This window comes from Ylistrum balloti, unplaced genomic scaffold (assembly GCF_031769215.1).
Source record: "Ylistrum balloti isolate Yb309-2 unplaced genomic scaffold, AGI_CSIRO_Ybal_v1 Utg369558, whole genome shotgun sequence".
Taxonomy (NCBI): Eukaryota; Metazoa; Mollusca; class Bivalvia; order Pectinida; family Pectinidae; genus Ylistrum; species Ylistrum balloti.
In genome coordinates, this window is record NW_026781860.1 from 214438 (window position 1) to 232461 (window position 18024).

At 33.7% G+C, this 18024-nt stretch overlaps 1 protein-coding gene across 1 annotated transcript; it reads right to left on the reverse strand.

Annotated features, from left to right (window-relative positions):
• Nucleotides 1-11068: 11068 nt before the first annotated feature.
• LOC132560002 (glycoprotein-N-acetylgalactosamine 3-beta-galactosyltransferase 1-like) lies at nt 11069-13147 on the reverse strand. The gene is made up of 3 exons (XM_060225008.1): nt 13057-13147; nt 11590-12245; nt 11069-11197 (listed from the first exon to the last, which is right to left on the reverse strand). The coding sequence occupies exons 1-3, from the start codon at nt 13145-13147 to the stop codon at nt 11069-11071; spliced, it is 876 nt and encodes a 291-aa protein (XP_060080991.1).
• Nucleotides 13148-18024: the final 4877 nt, after the last annotated feature.

The following is an 18024-nucleotide window of genomic DNA, read 5'->3' on the forward strand; positions in this document are numbered from 1 at the left end:
ACATGAAATCAATTAAATTTGTTTGTTTTCCAAGTATTTATTTATAAATATCAGCTAGGTATACACATATACATAAATAGTGCTTATTACAATCAAATTAAGTTATGAATCAAGGTTAAGAAGCCCTGTGATATCAAAGAAAGATAGTGAAATGGTTTTTAGCCCACAATCTAATAGATGGTGGGTTATTCAAATCGCCCTGCGTCCGTGGTCCGTGGGCCGTCCGTCCGTCATCCGTAAACAATTCTTTTTACCGCTATTTCTGGAAAAGTACTGGATGGATCTTTCTCAAATTTCATATGCAGGGTCCCCTTGGTCCCTAGTTGTGCATTGTACCTTTTTTGAACTGATTCGCATTCAAGATGGCCGACAGGTGGCCAGCTTGGATTCAGGAAGTAAAAGTTTGTTACCGCTATTTCTGAGAAAGTACTGGATGGATCTTCCTCAAATTTCATATGCAGTTTCCCCTTGGTTCCTAGTTGTGCATTGTACCTTTTTTGGACTGATTCGAATTCAAGATGGCCGACAGGCAGCCATCTTGGATTTTGGAAGTAAAAGTTTGTCACTGCTATTTCTTGGAAAGTGCTGGATGGATCTTTCTCAAATTTCATATGCAGTTTCCCCTTAGTCCCTAGTTGTGCATTGTACCTTTTTCTGACTGATTCGAATTCAAGATGGCCGACAGGTGGCCATCTTGGATTTTGGATGTAAAAGTTTGTTACTGCTATTTCTTGGAAAGTACTAGATAGATCTTTCTCAAATTCCATATGCAGTTTCCCCTTGGTCCCTAGTTGTGCATTGTACCTTTTTTGGACCGAATTCAAGATGGCCGACAGGCAGCCATATTGGATTTTGGAAGTAAAAGTTTGTTACTGCTATTTCTTGGAAAGTACTAGATGGATCTTTCTCAAATTTCATATGCAGGTTCCCCTTGGTCCCTAGTTGTGCATTGTACCTTTTTTGGACTGATTCGAATTCAAGATGGCCGACAGGCAGCCATCTTGGATTTTGGAAGTAAAAGTTTGTTACTGCTATTTCTTGGAAAGTACTAGATGGATCTTTCTCAAATTTCATATGCAGGTTCCCTTTGGTTCCAAGTTGTGCATTACACCTTTTCGGACTGATCTGAAATCAAGATGGCTGACAGGCAGCCATCTTGGATTTTGAGAGTAAAATCTTGTTACTGATATATCTGAGGAAGTACTGGATGGATCCTTCTGATATTTCATAGATATTGGTTTCCCTTGGTCCCTAGTTGTGCATTGTACCTTTTTTGGACTGATTTGAAATCAAGGTGGCCCACAGGCAGCCATCTTGGATGTCGACAGTAATACAGCACAAGCATATTGTCCATTATCCACCTGTAACTGACTGCTATCTAATAATACTTTGGGATCTTTTTCAAATGATATTTGCTAATAGGTGCTTAATAAAAATATCTTGTGCCATCATTGAGTACATTCAATGAAGACCAGTTCATGAACATTTACAACACCTGTAACAAACAAAAAAAAAATCTTCAAGAACTGAAAACAGATCCTCAAATGGTGGGCGCCAAGATCCCTCTGAGATTTCTGGTTTTGTTTTACAATCAAGTTATAAACATTAATCCTTGTCGTTTCAATCACAACATTTCCAAGTGTCACCAGTAAGTGGGTTATATATTGGCTGACTAGCTTTGTCTCTATACACAACAATTCATCATGGGATTAACTTTTTTATGTTTTATTTCCTCATTATCCATACACAGCATCCCACTGTTTAGCCAACACACTCGGAACTCACGTTGGCTCTATCTCTTCAGTTAAAAGGTGTTACTATAATGTGAAAGTTTGGCTCCATGTTACTTAGTTAAAAATTAATACTGTCCTCACTAGAATAAATCATTTGAATATAATGTTCAATGTTCTTATAATGATAAATCATGATACACTTTTCTAAGCTTTACATAAAAATTCAAACAAATTTTCACAATCATTTCAGTTTAATAGCTTGTAATAGTATAGACATGCACATTTTTGAATTACGTTTTTTGCAAGAACTTTGATAATTTGATGTGCACCGTTGCTTTTTTTTAAAATCTTTTTTTTTTTTTTTGTAACTAAGGGCCACCGAGTGATATTTTTTGTCTTTAGTTTCAAAACTCAGCAAACTTTCTTACCATGGTGACACTGCAGCAGGAAATATAAATATTGTGATAATTAATTGAAATGCTAAATTTGCATTCCATTGTTATGTTTGTTATACTTTTAGCACAAATAACATGCAATGTATAATTATGGAAATGTATTTTGATGTGAACTTCATTTCTGTCTTTATTTATTAATGAATTGATCATACTAAGTCTTGTACATGTAATGAATAGATTTATTTGATTTTTTATCCATAATCAAAATTTCAATTATTATGTAAAGTCCTACTTTAAGCATCATTTGGCAAATTTATGAATGTGAGAAAATTTCTGTGAAAACTTCCGTTTGTTAATTATGCAAAGATAAGGTTGGGTAGCATCTAAATTATGCACAGATAAGGTTGGGTTGCATCTATTGGGAACTATGTGGGTCCCACTTGAATACAAATTGATGTTAGACAAAATTCAGAAGGTCGTCATTTAAAAAACCATGAGACCAAACTGCATACTCAAATGTACAGGTGTACTAGGTATGTTTACTGGTAAAGTGCAATGTTACCATGCCACATGTTTTTTCTTGACATCATAGCACAGGTACAGTGCAGGGCTTTCTAACTTTATCATCATGCCTTAAAATCATAAATTCATGTTACCAAAGATATACAGACGTATTAAAACTTGTTAACTGTTTACAAATGCATTTTGAATGTGATATTTAATTTCAAAATGCTTCTTGATTGTTGATTTTATATGCTGTTTATTTGTTGATATGTCTGGCTTGTTGAGTACAAATACGATTGTTGATTTTTCTACTGTTTTTTTCATTTCTATGCTTGTTATAATGTATATAACATCTTGTATGTAATTAGATATTTAACGTTCTGGATCCTTGATATACACTATGTATTACCGGTTTCATTTAACTAGTCCCATACTTTTTGACTGGTATCTTTGGAAAGTTGGTATAAATGATGGCTGTAGATGTGGGGTTTTTTTTTTATCTTGGTTTTAATTTTGTCAGTGTAATGAGAGAACTGTTTGTTTCTGTAATCTGTGTGCGGGTATATCTTTATACCTGTCCAAAAATCATATATGCATATATATTATTCATTTCCCAGCATTTTTAGATTATTATATATATACATGTAAGCTGCATGTGATAGTTACTGTCCTTTATCATTTATTATTACACTGATGCAGTTGTGATTTAGACAATAAAAATCATATGAGTCAATGAACAAACTTGCATATTCAAATCATTGTGCTACATCTTTCTGAAAATTATTATTGATTCTTTGGCAATTTTGACTCTCACGATCGGATTAGAAATACGACAAAAGAGGTTGCAGTCGCTGTGTAACAGGACCCTGCTGTACTTTCACAGTAGATTCTGGAGGGAATCACATTTTCCCATTTCAGCATTGCCATGGAATACTTGTTCTTCAGTCCTTTGGTAACATGATGCATATGATATGCCCCAGTAATTTTATAGGGGGTGGGGGTGATGGTGTTGAAGGAGTTAGGCATATATAGTATAACCTTTATCCATCCATCCTTCCACTTCCTGCCACATCTCATTCTTAACCAGTGTCATATCTTGAGAACCTCTCAACCAATTTGGTTCATATTTACACTGTATTATCATATCATCCAGTTCTACACCTGACCAAGTGCTCATTTGCATAGGAACGAGGATATTCATGACTTAATAAACATGTTTTCTTTTTCATTCCTTTTTTTTTTTTTACAAAAACAGTTGTAAAACAAATACTCAAGAATGGCTCTAAATATATGTTTGGCAATTCCCTCTCAACACCATCTTAAAATGCTATGTTATAGACCAATTATTGTATATTCCAATCAATAAGGTAATTTTCCACTGGGAAAAAATGTCTCGTAAATGTCTGTTGTAATTCAGTAAAAATGCTTCCAATTTACTCATGGCATTATTATCTTTTACTTTGAGTTAAGGGGTTATGTGATGTCACTTTGGACTAATTCAGAATTAATGTAGTGTGTTACATTAACACCTTCCATTAATTTATCTGAAATGTCTGGAGTTCTTTCTGAAGAATGATAGAGGTACATTTTAAATTCATTATGGTTTTTGCAACTTTTTCCAGAATTTATTGCAATGTTTCTTCTTAAACTGCTATAATTGGCTCAGGGACATTGTCTGAACATCGGCCACAAATGATTGTCCAAACGTGAAAACGTACAGGGTCACCTGCCCAACCATGTGATTTTCCCCCGGGTACTCCGGTTTCCTCCCACAGTAAGACCCCCTCGTGTGCTTCCATTTGGGCCAACAAGAGTGATTAATAGAAGTTGGTAAACTTGTTTCACAATTGTTGTAAAATAAATAAAGTTCTTTCATACACAATGAATGTGTCTGCAAATCCAAAAGTAACATGGTGGATATTTGGCGATATTTCTGATTATCATTTTACAATGTAATTTAGTGTAATAATATTTATCAAGAGCTGTGAAATATGGTCAAAGTCATCAACGGACGTATTAGATAACGGAATTCAATGCACAATAATGACTGACATTGCTGTTCATAAGACTATAAACGCATCCTCACTATTACACATGTGCACAAGTCAAATGGAAGTTCTGATGTAAATAAATATTTCCAAATTAAATTTCAACATTTCTTAAGCTTATTTTATTTTATGTTTGTTATACCATCAAATTGCCAGGAGCAGGTAGCATTCATCCTGTCTGTCCGTCCATCCATCCATTCATCCATCAATTCATCCGTATGTCACACTTTTAGTAGTCAGTTATTCTATTAGGAGACATTGGACTTAAGGTGGTCAAAAAAATGAGAAAAAAGTTCCTTAAATTTTTTTTCATATATTGTAATGTTTTGTTTAACTTTGTTTAGTTCTGCTTTGATCAGGTACATTCAGGGTATACGTGTTATACAAGCCTTCTTTTAGACTAGTTCTTTGTACGTCAGTGTGATTATTACTTAAGTGTTAGAAGTTATTTTCTAGGTGACAGAATGGCTGAGTAGTTCAGGTGTCTGATCGTCATGGCTGAGTAGTTCAGGTGTCTGATCGTCATGGCTGAGTAGTTCAGGTGTCTGATCGTCATGGCTGAGTAGTTCAGGTGTCTGATCGTCATGGCTGAGTAGTTCAGGTGTCTGATTGTCTTTATCATTAGCCTCCCATCTCTTGGTCAGAGGTTAGTGAGGCAGTCGCAAGGTTCTGGCCACAGGTTAGTGAGGCAGTCGAAAGGTTCTGGCCACAGGTTATTGAGGCAGTCGAAAGGTTCTGGCCACAGGTTAGTGAGGCAGTCGCAAGGTTCTGGCCACAGGTTAGTGAGGCAGTCGCAAGGTTCTGGCCACAGGTTAGTGGTTTTTCTCTGAAACTCTGTATTTCCTCCACCATCAAAACCCGGTATGTCCTTAAATGACTTAATAGGACATAAAGCAATAATAGATAAATAAATGAACATCTTGTTTAGAAATTGTTTATTTTGTCCATAACATTTCAAAACTGAGCTTTTTATCAAATTAAGATGTTTAATAGCATAGAATTTAACATTGAAACTACTTCCCGTCTTCACCTTTATGACAATACATAGAAACAATTCATTTCTGTATGTCAACACTTTATGTTTTACTGATGAAAGGAATTTTAATGATATTCCATTCTTAATTTTACAGCCTCACAGTGTAGTGCGTATTTCATTTTTACATTATTTTTCTTACAACTTTACATTCACTTTGTTATGAATTGAATATGTAATAAACGACGGTACTTTTACTCAAGTAGATTTTTTTTCATCGGTATTTGGGATGATATATGATAATATAGCTATGTCATCTTAGGAGGACAGGGTGAGTTTATGACACCTAATCGTTGCATATATGAAAAATCTATCATGTACTAGAACTTTCCAATATAATTCTCTAGTTGCCATGTTTTTCTGAAAAGTTTCTTTATATTTGTGTTTAAGATGTCTTTTGTGTCAATAAAATATTAATTGTTAAAACTATGTAAAGAATTTATGATTATTGTGTAATTTAAATGGATGTGTTGCTATGGAAGATATATATATCAATGGGATATTTAATACAGTAAAATTACACGTGTTAGTAGTAACCTTATTTTGGTGATGTTTTGTGCACAGGTTATTGCACTAAATTATGATTGTGCTTATAGCAATTTCTGTATTGCATTGATTTCTTGATTATTAATGCATTAATTTGTTAGAAATTGATAATGTGGTATTATTCAAATGCACTATAATAAGCACAACAAAACACGTATCTTGACAAAATAATGCATCCAACGATCATATTTCTTTTCACGTTTTGTCTTCTTCCTAAACAAGGGAAGACTTAATGAATATATAGGAGCTTTTTGTCGTAACTTGTACAGCAACAGTCTTAACTGATTAAAATAAATCAAGAAAAACATCTATCAGCATCCTGATTGTTGGCCTCAGCTGTTCACTGGCTTCCAACACTAACATAATGAAAGGTCCATTTCACATTTTTCAGACATGAATCTTTTTGAACATGTGTCACTCAAAGTATTAAAGGACCCCTTATACAATAACGATAGGCTTTCTCAACAAACAATGTTCGTATAAAATTTCTGCTGCATTTCAATTAAGCATAAGTAAATATGTTTAAAAAAACTTGTTTAATGTTAAAAGGGTGATTGTGTGAATGATTTTCCGAAAAGCTAGTTACAAGGAGGACGTTAAAATAGGTTAGCGATAATACAAGTTATTTTAAAGAAAAAAATTTTTCGTAGAAGTCATTTTCCATTGGCTGTAGTATGAAGTAGATACATGTTAGTTGTATTTTAACTGTTGTAGTAGTAGTCACTATGCCTAATTGTCTTCCATTGTCAATCAAAATGTAGTGTCAGTCGTAGTGAATGCTTCAATAAAATGATAACTATAATCTCAGTTCGTGTTTGGGTTAGTCTGTTGTGTAAACACATTATCAAAAGGTGACCGAAATGGATATTCTTTGAGAAAAAGAAATAAAAACAGATCAATTTGTTATCATTTTTAAATACCGATGGTTTGTAAATTAAATCATGATCGCGGTGATTCCGTCCTCAAGACCCCTGACAGGGATTTAGGGTGGTTGTCTGCGATGATAGTCCCCTTTTAAGGAAAACTTGCGACGATGACAAGCTGAAAAAACTAAGTGAACTGGAGCTTTCTATCAAGATTTGATTTTGACAAGCGACGGGATAATGGTTCGAGAGCTGCGACTTTCTAAAGCTTGTTGCATTTTTTCTTCTCCTTTTGATCTCATTTGGAAATATATCATTGTCTGTTGAGATAAGAAGTGCTATGAGTTTCTATGCTCGGTAATATGCCGGAAGGTTTCTTTTGTTACTGTCTTCGTGGTATATGAGGTAACCACAACGATGGAAGCTCTGGAGTGGACCATCACCAAGTCACTATGTAGTTGGCTAGGAGTGCCTCAGTGTTACACAAACCTTTAAATCACATCAGTCAAGCTTCAGATCCCCATTTATTTTACACGTGGAGGTGTTCAATGTGATGACAGAAGGACTCTCAAGAATGAGAAGACCAGGAATGCTTGGATGGAGACGGATCGTATGGCAGTCAATCAAACAGAACTGATATACAAGGACATTGTGGATACAATGTTTAAATGACTACAGGGATTTAGGAACGGTACAGATACAGCGATAGGAGGCAATGCATATCGCTAGAACCAGAAAGATGGTTCAAGATGACATCAGCAAAGTGGTGGAAGAGATCAGGAAGGCAAAACAGGTGGACACGAGGACTCGGGAAGCATGGGCAAGGTGTGAAACTACAAACAGAAGTTTGAACTTTCCCGATATCTGTCATCTCGGTCCATGTTGAATCATCTGCTGTCATCTACAACCTAACATTCAAGATGGACATTTTTATGGCAGACCAGGAACCCCAGTCACATCCTTTCTGCTTGCAAGGCCGCCGCTCTCACTCAGGGACAATACAGTTAGAGACACGACAAAGTCAGTGTTGACACCTTAGACACAGAAATAACAAAAAGAGAAATAGAAATTATTTGGTTGAGAACCGTTCATCATCTTCACATGTTCAAGAGAAGTATAGGACTGTCAGCAGCAACTCACTAGACAAGAATCCTGAATTGTTCGGTGGAGTAAGGAAATGGGGTTGGATCTGATCAGAAATCTGTGTCTCCCTGACATCGGCCTTACAAACATACGCTATTACGAGGCGTTCTAGAAGAAGGAAGCAAAACATAGACTCGAAGAAAAAGTAAAAGCAACAGGTAAGGTGCGATTATTCTAAATGGAGATGGATGCCGAGGATTTCCAGCAGAATACATGTGGGGAATGTTCTCGGCGCTTGGGATTAAGAGAGATATGAAAGTCGCTGTGGAAAGTCTGTTGAAGAACGCAGCTAAATCGTCCACACATTTCTGAAGAGACGATTGGATTTGGAGATGAAATCCATCCACAGCCAGGCAGTGATCAGGCCACAAAAAGGATATTACAGGCTATGAGTCGAAATGTCTCAGGAAGGGTGGACCTGGCTGCTGAAGATTTGCAAAATCGTGCATTGTTGATCGCAGGGTCGAATTATATGTTGACACGTGGATATTATCTCGCTATTTTCAGTTTTGGTCGCTAAACGCTGGTTTCATTTTTTTTAGAATATAAGGATTTCTCCTGTTTCACTCCATAGATTCGTTCCATAAAGCGTAAATAATCAGTGCTAGAAAATTCCCTGATCCTTTGAAGTATTTAGATTTAAGCATTGGCAAATATAATTAATTTCAATGTTATTTCTTGTATACTTTTAAAGCAATTAAAAAAATCTATATTAAAAGTGATATTGCGCAATGCCACATTGACAAAAAGAGGCCCATTGAAGGAGTAACCAGTTTATTTCACTGTTTCACCATTTTGTGCCCATAATTCTCTACCCCTAGGAAAGTAATTTTTTATATTGCTATGATAATATATGATAAAAGTAACATTAAGCTATTGTATTGTTCGTTTGTAATAAGCCGTGAAATAAATTGTCATTCAAACATACAGGGTTATGTCAATAGAACTGGAACTAGAACAGGATTTCTTAATTACCTGTGTTACTCGAACAACACTTTGATCAGACACCTGTAGGAAAATGCTTGTTAAGGTGGAACATTTTCAATAGACTGACACACGAGTACGTGGTGTTAAGTTACGTTAAACATTGCTGCCTTGGTAATCTTGAACACAACACATCGATTTTACTACCGCGATGAATCCAGGGTTCGGCAATGTTGTGCACCAGGCCAAACATCACTTAACTGGCAAGGCAAACACTGCCCATTTTGAAGAATGAGGCGAGAAGGGGTTGGGTAAACACTTCACTCAACCACCCACATAACTAAACGATAACGAAAACCCAGTAGAAATACTTCCCCAAATAGTACTAAAAATTACGAAATATCATTTGATGTTTTGTTTTTTATTTAGTTCGTATTAATTTTCCGTTGGCTAGATGATTCATATCCAATTTAAAATTATATCGTATCTCACTGCAAAGAAAAAACAACAAGAAAATTACTATAGGTCATAGTTTTCATAATTAATAACTTGTAGACTATGTCCACTATTTTCTGGTCTTAAGAAAATAAAGTTGGTTATAAACTTAACATAATATAAAATCACAAGGTCATGTATGCTTGAAACTGACCCTCTATGTATGGAAGTATGGTACATATCTTTACGTACTCCGAATGACAGTGAGATCTCCAAGGTCCCAACTCTGACAATACTTTTCTTATGACTGAACAATGAATTTTTTTTTAGTGTTTTCCCTGGGGACAAAAATTCTTCGGTAGCCAGGATTATAAACTGAATGATGTAGATATCAATAAATTTAAATGCAAACTGAAGAACGTCAACCGGTAAAAAACCTCGTTTGATCACAATGTATATATACACATCGACAACCATGTAACACTTTCGACTAGTTTTGCTTTGAAACGTAATTTTAACACGTTTTAATTCAATTAATACCATGTTATCAGTGTTAGTAATCCACAGAAATAATTATTAATGGGCACACATTTAGTCGCACAAAGTGTACAAGTGAAATTCTCTAGTGTCTTATAAACATCAAAACAATATAAACGAACATTTTTGGAATGTTATTTTCGCATTTCGCTAATTCGCCGCGATTATTTTCTACAAAACAGATCAAGCTATGCTACAGTGTATACATCAATAGCTGCTTCCGACTTATATCTGATTTAGCGACGGTTAACTTTCCTAAACTTGTTTGATAGCGACACGAGAGTAAAAATGGTTTACAAAGTTGCATCACAGAGTCCCCATAGCATTGTAGCATAAAAAAATAACACGGATTTTTTTTATCTCGTTTAAGACTAAAACTCGAATTCACAAAAAAAAAAAAAAAAAAAAAAATCTTTCACAAATATATTTGTAATAAATTTACGTCATTTGATATAAAAAATCATTTCATAAGATAAACGAATTTCACAAAAGTTTCACAAACAAAGATATACATTTCTATAGATGTAATATAATAAATTTTTATGCTTCACATAGATTTTGTAGACAATCTACAGATATATATTACCTTCTTTACGAATACATAACCATAAGCTGCATAAAGTATAAAAAAAATCTTTTCTCGAAGCTATGAAAGTTAATAAATAAAACATTGCACTGTAAAATGGAATGCTAAAAGCATTTGGCAAAATAGTTGAACGGTTTCGCTGTTCTCTGCTTCATTTGATGTATGTCCAAAAAGATTTTTAGGGGTAAAAACTCGAATCTACCTCTCTTTCAACATAGTTGCTGTTGTTGAGAATGTTTCTATTGAAATTGCTGTAGTCAAATGAATATTAATAGTTTCTGGTGAACACTTGTTCCATTTCTTCATAAAGTCATTGTTGTATTATTCTGTAATGTATTTGAAATGTATTCCGAACGGTCGAATATGATATAGTAAAAACTCGTACACATACATATTGTCTGGACGTACGTGATGGAAGGTGATAGCATATTCGCTAATGGTATCCGTACCCTGAAAATAAACAACATTAAAATATATCAGCATATCCGTAATTCATTCTAATCCATTTTCAAATTAGACACAGATAATTATACCTATTGTGCGCATAACATGTCTGAATAAACTTGAAATGTGATATGGGAATACATAAAAACAGAGTATGAAAAAAATATATCAAAATTGATATCAGCATTTCATTTCAGTTTGATTAACTTGGTTCATAAATAATAGATACAGTAATATTTGTGATTGATAGTTAATTTACATCATTCGTTTTTATAGATAAAACAGCCGACTAGTATATTCAGCTTTTAAAATTTTATTACAATTATAAAAAAAAGTTGTTGATAATTGTTTAAAACATTTTCATTTGGTTGTGAAATAAACTCGCTATAGATACATACATTTCTAACATCAGGCTCCCATCCTCTGTGTCCGTTTGGATATCGTCCCATTAAGTGGATTTCTGGTGCAAAACAGTGAAAGCGTGACCGTCCCTTAGAATCGGTGCTATTACGTAGTTTTATACCGAGGGCTTCCATACATGCACCTACATCTACATCCTCCCATTCGCCAGTCTCGTTACATTTACCGGTGTTCAATCCATCCCTGACGAATCTGGACAAGGACTCTTTGCTTAACACATAACCAGCGCCTCCACTGTAATAGCCTTGCTTTACGTGACGTTGAAAACGCTGTCCTAGAAATATCGGATCTTTAGGGGAATATTTTGAAAGAAGATATCTTAAATTTTCTACAACAACAAATGTATCATCGTCTGCTTTTAAAAACCAGTCAGCATCGTTTAAATGATTTTCGTATACATATCTGAAAGCTCTCATTGTTTTGGTTGTGAGATGTTCACGTCCTTCTGACACATTGACCCCAACAGTGGGAAATGTCGAGTTCTCTTTGGAACTGATGTAAATTACTTTATTACAACGTTTTGCCCACGTGTTCTTCACATGTCTTGCTTTCGATTCTAAGTTTTTCGGACATGTTAGGACCCAACAAAGTATTCTAACTTCTTTTTCCATTTGTTTAGCGATCGTGTAAGTATCTGAAAAATAAAATGAAAGAAAAGAATCACACCGATCTTCTTTCTCCATTCTTATTTAATGTTTTCTTAAATGCATTCTTAAAAACAAAATTATCAGTGGCTGGATTCATAATCATTGCTGTTGCAATTAGGAAACTTGTGAATTGATGAAGCTGTTCCATGAGGAAATCGATGTAATAAATCTTAAAATGAGAAATAAAATATGACAGTGGCATTGCGCGACTATCTAAACAATTTTCTGCCAAAATTAACATATGCATGAAAATTTAATTATTGTGACATTGCACCTCCCCATTTCTGTTTTTGACATTTATTGCGGTCAATTATGGCTTTCCTCAGTCGCCTTCTTGGTAGTAAAATTTAGGCCTGTAGCATCAATGCCAAGGAATGGAAGGACGAAACAGTCGTATAATTAATTGTTTCACTCTTCTGTATCTAACTCTAAATTTACTGAAACGTACAACTAACTTCTTTGTCTTCTTATGGTCTTCAGTAAAAGTATGATATATCATTCGAAGAATCGATGACAGTGTTGAATAGAAAAAAAAATCAATATCTTATTTGATATTTTTGATAAATCAAGTTTATAATTCAGCCTTTTCAACTCCCTCTACCTGCTCCTGCAACTGTTTGTTTAAAATGTATATGTTTACTGTTTACAGCGAATTTTCATTATTTCTACAATGGAAAATGCAAATTAAAAGAAATGATAACTTTTGCAACAAATAAATCCCTCTTTCATCAAAGTGTTGGTAAAACCTCGAAAACTGGGCTACCGAAAAAAACACCATTTACTGTATTCATTTATTACCTTCATGTAAAGGTGGCTCCGTACGGTAGACAAACACAACTGGATTGGATTTATAGGTAGGCACTACACCAATATCAGAATTCACAGTCATGGTAACGATGGTATATAATATCAGGCAGCATAGTAAGCTGAACAAGGTCATATAACGATGGTTTCCTGATGAAATAATAATAAATTATAAGAATAATAGATAATAGATAATGATAATGATAATAAAAGAATACATAAACAAAGAAGTCGTGTTACCTATTTTTAGAGACATCGGCATGAAATGTAACGTATTTGGATCGGAGTGTTCTCTGAACGCCAACATTTTTAAACAATAGGAAGGTGTTTATATACAATTTCCTATGAGCTGTCTTTCTGCACCTGAATTTGTTTTGGCGATTTAGCCGTGTTTCACACTAAACATTTCATATTTGGTGAATGAATCTTTTGAAAACCACGAAATGTTGTTATTTCATGTATAAAAAAGAAATGTTAAAGTTCATAATTCAACACTAAATTATACATAAAAACAACGAAGTTTTCTATTGGACGATTAAGCTCTCTACCACACAATAATTCCATAAATTGAAACATAATAATTGTGTAGGTTACGAAAATTACGTTGTTAATGATGCTAAACGTCATGATTTGAAGGTATTCCGTTAGCAGCAGACAGGGGATGAACAGCACTACTTTATCATGATTCAGGATGTGGAAATTACTACTACATTTTAAAATTGTACGACAAGCTACATAGTGCATCGTAAACTTTGGACAGGCAAGTCCGATTTCACTTACAGTCAAGAATGATAGATTATTAGTGAAGAATACATACTACATTATAAGGAAAGATGACATCTTGTTGTAATGTGCACTGTATGATGAATTATTGTTACACCATTAAATGCAAATAGAGTAAATATATGATCTAATGTATACAGAATTCTCAATTTCGAGAACATTTTAAGCCACTATGGGTAAAACTCAATAAGCAGATGTTGCACAATCATTTTGTTTTCTTATATATAATTTTTACTCACAAAAATGGAATAGTGGATTTTTTAAAATTATTCTTTGATATCAGTTTGCTACATGATATACAAAAATGATTATAATTTTGAAAAATATTTTAATACTATAAAATGATAACGTATTTAGAACAAATAACCATAAAATCATAGTGGAAACTAGTAGGTGTAACTGGCAATTATTCTCATTGTGATACAAACGATAGAGATGTCCTAAAAACATCAAATTGGAAGTTGAAATCAGGAAAAATATAAAAATATCAGTACTTAAGTCCAAATCCAATTAAGCTTCAAGAATTTTTTTAATTTCAGCTTTATTAGAACCTTGAAATAACTATTATATTTTTTATCAAAATAGGTTTTGATAATATGAAATGACATGTCAAGATATATGCAACGACATAAGATATGACATGATCGATATATGAAATGGTGTGATCGATTTCTTTGTATCTTATATGACTAAAGAGAACAGTATTAATAAAATGGTTTTAACTCTTAAATGATTATTGGAAAATAATCAATAATCGATGATTTGATAAATCTGATCAATCAATCAACCACAAGAAATTTACGAAATCAAAGCATATATATATATATATATATATAACTAAAAGAAGTATCATTACCTTGCAAAAGAAAAAAATAAAAAAAAAAATGAAGATGCAAGAGATAGTTGCTGAGTACATCAGATAAATTTACCTGTTGTTTAAGGCTGGGCAACTACATGGTTAGTTAAGTTTAATGCAGACAAAACATTACTGAGTAGTAGAAAACAAAACAAGTGTCAACTGTCTGCCTTAACCATGAATAATACAATTATAAAACACGTAAGCATTTTGGTGATACTCTTAACTCTGACCTTAGCTGGTTACATCACGTTGACGCCATATAAAAAAGGACACAAGCGTCTGTCAGTGATACGTAAACTCAAAGTTAGTCTTGAACGTTTCTAGCCAGATCAAATTTACCTCTCTTTTGTCAATATTAGAGTACGTTGATATTGTTTGGGACAATTTGCCCTTATACATTTTATTAAAAAGATTATTGAGTTAGAATCGTAACCGAAGCATATCGTGAAATATTAACACTCCCGCGAACTTGAAGCGGTATTGAGTTGTCGTTCTTGACTACAGCGCTAAGCATGATAGGCGCCCGCTCAAGCCGAATTCGTCGCCCGGACGGAGACACAGTTTCTTGTTATTCGTAAGTTCTTTCTCGTTTATTGTGAAGTAAGTGTACTGTTTTTATATCAAGAAATTATTCAAAACTCATATGCGTTCATATTTTAGCATGCGAAGCTCTGGATTTGTCGTGACAAATACCGGGGTAAGAAATTCCCTTTGTTGGAATTTCCCCGACTCTAAATTAGATCGAAATGACGACATTTGCTTTATTCAAGCGATTTCATTGGTTGGTATGATAAGATGATGGATAATCGTACTACGTCATTTTAAAAGTAATATGCGATTGGCTAAGAAAAAGAAAAATTATAAACGCGAAACCAGGGGAACCCCTGCAAGGCGTACTCTGGGTATACAGTCACGGACTATCTCCTGACTTCACGATAACCCTTTTTTGACGGTGAAATTCCGTTTGCTTTTAAATTAGAAATTAATTGTACATTATCATGAATACTTCAACTATAATTCGCCGAAAGTAATAGAGTTAATTTTTCATCGATAGCGAACAACGGACGGAAAACTCAACAAACTCGGGCTTTCATGCACAAGAAACTGTTCACTCGCCAAGAACAGTAACTCTGTATATATCTCAAAGGACAAGTATTTCCCGCTATGCTAGTAAACTTGTCAATATTGACCTTCTGTATAAGGACGAATAATTGGAATCTCTATCTGAACGTCGTGGAAAACGTAAAATAATACAAATTCTTAAAATGGTGCACCCTTATACTCCACTATACTTGTCTGATATCGGGCACCTCAAACATTCTGAAATCCATGGTCGGAATACCAGACAAGCAAAGGATTTATCGTTGATTAACATTGGAAATATGCAATACAAAAAATCCTTTTTCCGTCATGTATTAAGTTATAGAACAAATTACTTAAGAAAGGAAAAAAACACAGTTGAAATATCACTCGAATAGAAATCAACCTACCTAATTATTTCATTGTTCATGTTGTTCTGTAGTTGTGGATGAATCGAAGACAATTTTCATTATTTAATGGGTTTTTTTCTTAATTATAACAACAAGTTTGACACACTGTTATGGGGAAACCAGGCTTTAGATAATAAAGAGAATAAGTCATTTTCCTGTACAAAATTTTACAATTCATAGCAATCGTTTTGAATGAAATCAAATTATTATGTCGTACTACTGATGTTTTTTTTTTGTATATAATTTTATCTATAAACAACATTCCATCATTATTTATTTATGCATATGAATACATATGAAATTATTCACTATTTTTTCTCTTGCATTATGATATATCATAATCTTTGTACCTCTCATTAGCAAAGTGTATGTTGGTTAATTTATGGAAGAAGACTCTGTTTCACTTCAGTTTATTCTGCGCATTCTTGTAGTTCATTAACAATGAATATAAGATTGTTTAAATTAAAATAGTATTTCAGATGACCCTAGTAAGACATTCGCAAAATATAAAAAAAAATTCTTTATACTTAATCTGATTGATAAAACCGAGAAAAAGAATTATACTACAACACGTGGATAACCCTGTCCAGCTGTTGTTTTAATGGCGCAACGAATTTGTATCAGCAAATTTGTGAATGAATATATACTGATCAATTTTGTCCTTACAAATAGAAGGATGTACAAAAAAGTTTTATAAAGGAGTATGTATGATTTGGGTCAAATTTGGCCCCCTCTTCAAATTTGATGAAATACCTATATTGAGTAAGGATAGTAACGTAATTAATGAAGTGGGGGATTTTAGCGTGTTTTCTTTCTCGGCGCATGCGTAGCGGCACTTCAAATATAGGTGTCACACCAGTATTTTTTAAGAGAAAAATGACACAAAGCATTACAAAAAGATTCTGTAACTTTTAATTATCATACAAATATGCTGCTTAATATTGATGTAATTAAATCACTTATGGAAGTTATCAACTAATGGCTTTTGCTAGCAAAGGCTTAAATTAAACTTTTAATATATTTACATTTGGTACCTTAGCAACGAATTATATCACATAGCAACGGCATGGCTATAAGATTTATTACTGGTAACAACATTTTCTATCGTCCGAACTTGTGAAATGAAAACAAATCATAGCATATGTGACATAATTATATGGACTAACTTTTTTTACAAAGGTATTATAATGCAAACATTTGGGAAGTGACAATAATTTCCCTAGCAAATTTATTTATATGCAATCCGTTGTACGAAACTCAATTTTTCATCTTCTACTGAGACTAAAGAGTTAAACACATACCAAATAAGGAAGTAGAGCACATTGAACCTTTAAATAAATCACGTGATATTTAACAATGACAGTTTGGGATTACCTTAGCAAATATCACTGCATAACATAACAACTTGTCCTTGTCAGTATCCGTTCAAAGATTAAGTTCAAGTAGAGAAAACTGGATTATTTCGACATAAAGAGCATCTGTTCAAAAGGATATAGACTTACGGTTTATGCATACAACAAGGAGGGTACACCTAACGTAAGATTACTCATCGTAAAACGGCTTTTGATGAGTTTTCAAAATTGAAAGAGATTTCCTTTGTATTTTTGTTTAAAGCTACTGGTAGAGTCCAAAATCTGCTACATCTATCAGTATGCCTGGGTCCATTTTTTTTATAACTCTCTCTTTTCTTTTTGTTTCCGGATTTTTTTCTCTTTTATGATTTGAAATGACATTTCAGTCTGGATCTGTATTTCTGATTTTTTTAATCAAACATTTCAAAAGTCGATACAAAATTGTAAAGTCACTTCTTCCAAAGAAAATTCTGTAATA

Excerpts from the sequence above, each read along its gene's own strand:
- LOC132560002 (XM_060225008.1), bottom strand. The coding sequence starts at position 13,147 with ATGACTGTGAATTCTGATATTGGTGTAGTGCCTACCTATAAATCCAAT. Across the intron at positions 12,246-13,056 it reads GGAGCCACCTTTACATGAAG|ATACTTACACGATCGCTAAA; the intron begins GTAATAAATGAA and ends TTTATTTTTCAG. Across the intron at positions 11,198-11,589 it reads GGGAGCCTGATGTTAGAAAT|GGTACGGATACCATTAGCGA; the intron begins GTATGTATCTAT and ends GTTTATTTTCAG.